At 40.4% G+C, this 7,732-nt stretch overlaps 1 protein-coding gene across 1 annotated transcript in view; it reads right to left on the reverse strand.

Moving 5' to 3' along the window:
• The window catches only part of NCEH1 (neutral cholesterol ester hydrolase 1), a 42,518-nt gene extending 36,083 nt beyond the window's left edge, over positions 1–6,435 (reverse strand). Inside the window, exon 1 of the mRNA XM_010835267.1 lies at positions 6,063–6,435. Within this exon, the coding sequence (XP_010833569.1) occupies positions 6,063–6,200 (138 nt within the window). The 5' untranslated portion in view covers positions 6,201–6,435. The remainder of the gene's footprint in view (positions 1–6,062) is intronic.
• Positions 6,436–7,732: the final 1,297 nt, after the last annotated feature.

Raw genomic sequence — 7,732 nt, forward strand, 5'->3', positions numbered from 1 at the left:
GGTCAACATTGTTGTTGTTGTTTAGTTGCTCGGTCATGTCTGACTCTTTGGGACCCCATGGACTGTAGCCCGCCAGGCTCCTCTGTCCATGGGATTTCCCAGGCAAGAATATTGGAGTGGGTTGCCATTTCCTTCTCCACAGGTTAACATTAGGTGTCCTTTTTAAGGCAGCAACCCATAAATGCCTCTATCATAATTCTTCTTCTATCATTCAAGTCACATCACATTCTATAACTGTCAGTAGACTTATCTGCCTTCACTGGACTGTAAACTCGTAAAGGTTAGACATGTGTTTTATTATTTCATCAACTCCTAGCATTGCTGTTCATTGAATTAATGATGACTTTGGAATTTTAACTTTATTAAGGATAGGATATTAAGCTAGGATATCGATTTTATTTTGGAAACACTAAAAGACTGTTAAAATTTCATACTATGACACATCTTAGACTAGGTAGGGAAGATAGTTAGGCCTGTCACCATGATATTTAATTACATGTCTTTCTTTATAAACATAAATGAAGGAGAAAATAAATGGTAGACAGTTACCATATAGTTTCATTTGTCAGTAAAAGTAAACATATGCTCACTAATTTAAAAGAACTAATTGTGCATTAATAGGATGGTTAAGAATGATTATTACACTTTCACACCTCAGAAATATTTTCATATCAAGCTCAGGCCACATGTTAGCAATAGGATATCACACTAAAATAAAGTAATAAGGTTGGCATTTCTGTGCTCAGAGCCATATTTGTAGAGTTTTAGGAAAAGTAAAAAGGATACTGGCTAAACCTCAATACAAAATAAAAAGTTTAAAAAATAAAGAATTAAAAGGAGAACTACAAATTAGGCATTATCTTACACACTTGTAGTTGAATCAACCTGACTTTAATATTTGATTGGATCCACCAGCAGGTTCTGTCTACCAAGACCAACTCATTTCGCTCACCTGTCAGAACTAATACTAATTAAATATTGTACCCTCAAGCTATTCTTAAAGCCATTCTGCTGCCAGGTGTGTTTAAAGAAAATTTCACTAAATCAGCTAAAAATTACTGTGCTTAGTGAGCGAAATCTCTAATTTACATGAAGAAATATGTGTCAAGGCAAGTCTAGAAGGCAATAAGCAAAACTTATTATACACTAATGTTTTAAAGTTAAATTTAGGAGTAAACATTCCAGTTCATGAATGCTCATGAAGAAGGTTACCAAGCTGGAGTTCTGCATGACATCCAGCTGAGCTGTCATTTAAAGCATACCCACACAGCCCAAAGGCACATCATGCACAGAGAATTTAGGTGAGGTCACATTCGATTTCAGCAAGTTTGAGGACATTTTACAGGATGAAATACCTTGTTCAACTAGTCCAAAATCACTGTCATTTATAAGAAACAGGGGAAGCATTCAGCAGAAATATCAGCTTCAATAATCTCTCTTTTATATTATGTCACTGAAAGGATACATAGGTTAAGAACTAGAAAGTTAAGAGGTGATTGAGGTAAGAAGTCACGCTCTGGCCCATTATTACCTTCAGTCAACATCTTTACCACCCCCTCTAAACTGTACAAAGCCACTCCCTCTATAAGCTCCTGTAACTGTACCTCTTCTGTAATACTTGTCAGCGCTTGCCTTTTTAATAGCTATACGTGAGCATAGCTTCTTCATCGTACTAAGCTGCAATTTCTGTGGGTCAGACTCACGCACTAAGCTTTCAATCTGTGTTACATCTAAGTGACCGCACATGAAACCTGCTATCATGATAGTGGTCAAAGGATCCAGGATGCCTTTTTTAAAGAAATCTATTTTAGGGAATTCCCTAGTGGTCCAATGGTTAGGACTCAAAGCTTTGAGTACCTCAGTGCCATGGCTGGAGTTCCATCTTTGGTCGGATCCCACAAGCCACATGGCACAGCCAAAATAGAAAATAAAATAAAATTATCTTCTTCATAGTACAATTACTGAAATACTAATCACATTGATATGTATGTGCATTTCAATTCCACTTTAGAAGTAGAAAACCTACTACAAAAAAAGCTTTTAATTAATTTCTTATTTCATGATCATTGCAGAAAAACTATACAGATAGGAAACCTGAAGATATAATCTTATGGCCCAGAAAAAAAATCACTATATTTTAAATTACGTCCAGCTTTTTCTATACATCTATATATAGATTTATAAAGCTATCTGTTTTGATGTATAGATATTTCAAACGGTATAATGGCATATATGCTTTTTGTAGCATTTTCTCACTTACAGCTCAGTATAAATCACTTGTACCTCATTAAACTTTACTTTTACAACTTAACTGTTTGACTGCATAGTTTCCAAAATATGGGTTTACCATATTTACATAGTCTTTTATAGTTCTTAAGTTTTTTAAAATAACACTGAAAATTAAAAAAAGAAAAGAAAGGTTGCTGAACGTTCTCTCATATATTTCATATATGGCAGTGCTTTTGGACTAGTTTAAAAAGATTATTGTACCTATGAAATGTTTCTATCTTTATAGCTATAGCTTTGACTATATGCATAATTACGTGAATTCATCCAGAGGGATTTTTGGGTCAAAGAATAAATACTTCCACAGCTTCCCATGGACACTGCCAAACTGCCATCAAAAAAGTTGTTAAAATTTACATTTTTTTCCAGCAGTGTATACTTCTCAGTATCTCTACCTGTATCAGGATTACCATTTTATAAAAATTTTTGCTTGCACAGCACTTTGAAATGTCTTCAGAACATCCACCAAACTCCTTCCTTTTGTTCCCCTAATCTTCATCTACATCTCTCTCCATTGCCCTTCCCAGACTATTTTTGTCTGTGTTTTTCCACTGTCCAAGTCTTATGATGGCTTTGCTATCACACTGAAAGATGCCTGGCTATTTTATCACCTTAGAGCCAAAGTATCAGCTGACTAATCTGATAAACATGCTAATGTAAAGGGCTCCTTTCCAGTAACATGTATGCAATACAACTTGAACAGTTTAACAAAAATATAATCTACATCAGCAGTGTATTTAACTTACACAGTAGTGGTCCTCAGTTTTTGCTGCGCACTGAAATCACCTTGGGAACTGTTTAAAATACTGCTTCCTGGGACTCCTCTCCCAGAGATTCTGCATAAATTTGGTATACGTTGTGAACTGGGCATTAGGATTTTTGAAGGCTTCCTAGGTGACTCTAATGTAGCATCTGTGTTTGAGATGACTTGAGAAAGATCCTAAGTAACTTCTTCTTAGGTAGTATTGAAGGACCCCAAGGAAGAAAAGCACAATGAACATAATCTCAATACTCTGACTCATCTGCAGAAGACAAAGGAGATGAGAAGGGACAGGGAGTGGTGAAGCATTTGCCAATGACAACAGAATAAAAGTAGCATTCACTTTTTTTTTTTTTTTTGGCCACACCACATGGCATCTTAGTTCCCCAACCAGGGATCAAACCCATGCCCCCTTCAGTGAAAGGCACAGAGTCTTACCACTGGACCGCTAGGGAAGTCCCAAGCCTTCACATTTCTTGATATTAGGCAGGTGCCTGCTGTATTAAGTTGACCAAGCCTTACCTCTGAAGTAGCTTTTGTAATGGAGCCAATCAATTCAAAGTAAAATGATGTGGGCAAAAAACTTTATGCCAGGCAATTTAGTGGTAGCATTCCAGGTTTCAATGAGGTAGTCTACTTCCAGTTTACGTTTATTTTATTGTTTCAACAAAGTTGAGCAGTACTATAGATTTTCCCCACAACCCACAGTGGCCCTTTGGGACAATATGTAGAAGAATATTGGAGTGGGTTGCCATTCCCTTCTCCAGGGGATCTTCCCAACCCAGGGAGTGAACCTAGGTCTCCCGCATTGTAGGCAGACGCTTTTACCGTCTGAGCCACCAGGGAAATCCACTTAGAAGAATAACTACAACCAATTCCAGCCATTAAAATACATTACAGCACTCTTACAAAGCATCAAAAGCTATCAGCCCTACTATACAAGGAAAGCTGAGGGTCAGAGAAGGTTAGTTAATGGGCTGGCCTCTCAGCCAGCAAGTGGCCTGGCTGAGGAGGGATTCAGGGAGGCATGACAGTCATGCTCTGTTTACCACCAAGTGTCAAGCACATTGCCTTTTCCCCAGGACAATTTGAAGTGACACTGGTAAATTGCTTTCCAGGGTGGAATATGCTTTCTTGTGGGCTGAATGATCTTTCTGATGTTTTACAGTTCTGAAGACAAATGATAAGAACCACTTGTGTGCTAACTCAACCCCAGCCACAGTGTCCAGTGAGGATACTCTGCTACCTTATCTGTCTCTGTGACCTGGCACTATTACATTATCATTCCCAAACACCAGCTAAGGGCACACGCTGCAGATGACTGTAAGGTCCAAAGGTCTTACTGGACTGGTTGCTTTGTTGGGGAAGAAAGACATTTGTCCAATCATGGCTTTTTTCAAATTACTTATGATAGGGAAGATTTCCTTGGATCAGAAAGGAAAGAATAATCTCTGTGGCCAACACAGTAGTTTGACTTATTTTTTCTTTCTTTCTGTTTTTCTTACCATTAGGCATTATTCTTTTTACTGTAGAAGGCCATTTAAGCCACCCAGGTAAATATCATTGTATCCCAGAATCTTTAAAGGGTGTTACTCCCCAGCTACAAAATTTCTGGAGGAAGAGAGTGATTGCAGAGCATCCTGCACAAGACTGCCTTTCTTGGAGCCAATGCTAGAGAAGGGGATTGTCATTCTTTCGTCTTGTCAACATTGTAGTAAGCAGGAGGGAAGGAAGAGGCTCTATTGCCTCATAGACCCTTCCTAAGGAGAAAATGCGAGACTTGAGGGTGGAAATGTGGCTGGATTCAAGAAAAGCAAAATCTTCCTAGAAATGTGCTATAATACCCTAGTTAAGGGATTTGTGATAGGACAACGCCTCAGAGACTAGGTAATCCTACACACAGTTGGAATGCACAGGGACAAGGAATATCAATCCTCTAGGAAAATCCTGTTTGTTTCTTTTTCTTCCTCTCTCTCTCCCTAGTTGTCATTCTTTAAAGGAATTTACAAAAATAACCTGAGGTTAAAGCCCAAGGTTGGAGGAGGGGAGGAATCTCGGTTTGGGGGGAGGGTCAGGAGTTTAGATAGAGCAGGATGCTCAGAAAACCCTGTTCAGTCATACAGCTCAGACTTGATAGCTGATTGTAGTTTACATTTTAGATTGTCTGGCACTAAAAATAATGCCTCTGACATAGAATAAACCAGAAAGTTACATTTTTCTGTCTACGGGTTTAAAAAAAATATACACTCACGGTACAGGAAAGAACTGTCACCCTGCCAGGCTAAGCCTGGATATCCTGACTCAGGCAAAGGTTAGCTCTTCTACAGTTAAGGACATACATGAAACGCTGCAGGGCAGGCGCAAAACAAGAGCATCATGCAAACACCTGCTGTCACTACCTCCACAGCCTCTCCCGCAGCCAGCCAGGCCTCTCCGCCTCCTTTGTTGGGCTGAGCTGAGGAGTGCCGGCCATGACGTGCAGATCTGTGCCGTCCCCTAAGTACTGTGGGAGCCCAGGCTGCTGCCCGTGGCAATGGAGGGCTCCACTGTCGGACACAGTGCGAGATCACCGTGCCAAGTCTGCTCTTAAGGTGGCTGCATTCCCAGGAACCAGAGCCTTCCTACAACACTTAACTCGCTCTCTGCCGCCCTCTATAAGAGAACAAAATGGGGGAGGGTGGGTTATAAAACGCTGGAAGCTTGATTTTTGACGTTGCAAACCAAGATAGAAGGTGGCATTTAGGAAAGACGAAGGATTTAAACAGTCGTCAAATTCTGCTCAAGAACTTCCTTCTCCGGAATCAACACAGACGAAGACCTATACACAGACCTAACCCGCTGCTAGACAAGAAGCGAATGCGACATCCTGAAAATGTCAGCCTGAACCACTAAAAAGCAATAGCCTTATTGCGCCACAAAAATATCCATCTCATGGGACAAAGGCCGGAAATTCTCTTTCCCCCTAAAATATTGCTTAAGAGAAGGGACAGAGAATCAGCCCCGGGCTGCGTCTCACCACTTGCTGTGCGCTCCGGAAAGTGGCGTCCAGCAGCATCAGCTTCCAGGGATCGGAGACGGAGCTGGGCAGAGGGATGTAGATGTAATAGGCAGCCAGCGCCACTAGGGCGGTAAGCAGGACACAGGACGACCTCATCCTCCTCCGGCTCGGCGGGCCTGCCGGACGGACGAGGGGGAAAGGGCAATACCCCCCAAAGACCTCAAGCAAGTTTCTGCGAGGGCCAGCCGCTCATTCACCCGTTTCTTGTATGCCCAGAGCCAATCAGAGGCGGCGTCAGGAGGAAGTCGGAGGGCTGACTTGCCCCCTCCACTGTGTCCTTGCAAAGTGTTGCGGACACTCCAGGTTTGAGAAAGCTGTGGGGCTGTGCTGGGCGAAGAACAGCGGACTCCGGAGGACACAGGTGTGTATTGCACACCAGTGACCACGGGCTTCCCTTCTGCAGGTTTCCAAACGGAAACAGTCCCGGAATAGTTTAAGTGCATTAAGTTTCTGTCTGTCTAAAGCACATTTGACTCAAAATGGAGTCAGATGTGAGAAAGATAATAAAATGATAACAATAAAAATCCACTGACTTCTACAGCCAGATTTGCAATGGAATGTAAAGCCTATCTGATATGTGGTGAGAGAAGATAAGAAATTCTTATAGCTCAAGCGAATGATAAGCCAGTAGTATAATACATCAAGCACATAAATCTTGGTTTCCAGATCTCATTCTCCAATAAAAAGAACCATGACTCTGCCATGGCTATGTGGTGAGAGAAGATAAGAAATTCTTATAGCTCAAGCGAATGATAAGCCAGTAGTATAATACATCAAGCACATAAATCTTGGTTTCCAGATCTCATTCTCCAATAAAAAGAACCATGACTCTGCCATGGCTATGTGGTGAGAGAAGATAAGAAATTCTTATAGCTCAAGCGAATGATAAGCCAGTAGTATAATACATCAAGCACATAAATCTTGGTTTCCAGATCTCATTCTCCAATAAAAAGAACCATGACTCTGCCATGGCTATGTGGTGAGAGAAGATAAGAAATTCTTATAGCTCAAGCGAATGATAAGCCAGTAGTATAATACATCAAGCACATAAATCTTGGTTTCCAGATCTCATTCTCCAATAAAAAGAACCATGACTCTGCCATGGCTCCTTGGAGAAAAGACGGATTGTAGGGCTGAGGCAGGTAAAGAACAGGATGAACCTGATCTAGAAGATGAGGAAGTGCTAAAAAATAATGAGAACTTGGTCAAAAGGACACAGTTGGCAGCTTTAAGGGTCTTCCAATGTCAAAAACTGGGATAATTTTAGCATCAAAATAATACTAATGGATTATAAACCATTAAATAAAATGAATATCTAGGAGTCTATACTAATAGAAATAAATGGGAAACACTATGTGAAAAAAATTCTTTCAGTGGGTCAGTGGTAAAAGAAAAAGTATTTGAATCCAGATTTCCTATTAAAGATAGGGGGAGGGGAGTGGATATAAAATAAGACAGAGACAGAGAGAGAACTTCAGCAGATACAGCCAAAGATCCGGAAGGAAAAATTTGGAAGAACTGTTTTAAGGAGGTGGATAGAGAATAGCTCCAAAGCTATTGATCAAGGCCTTAAAACATCTGGTACATATAATTTTGCAACTTAATATAGTAATTTAAATTTAACCTAA

This window comes from Bison bison, unplaced genomic scaffold, assembly GCF_000754665.1.
Source record: "Bison bison bison isolate TAMUID 2011002044 unplaced genomic scaffold, Bison_UMD1.0 scf7180017864040, whole genome shotgun sequence".
In the NCBI taxonomy this organism is placed as follows: Eukaryota; Metazoa; Chordata; class Mammalia; order Artiodactyla; family Bovidae; genus Bison; species Bison bison.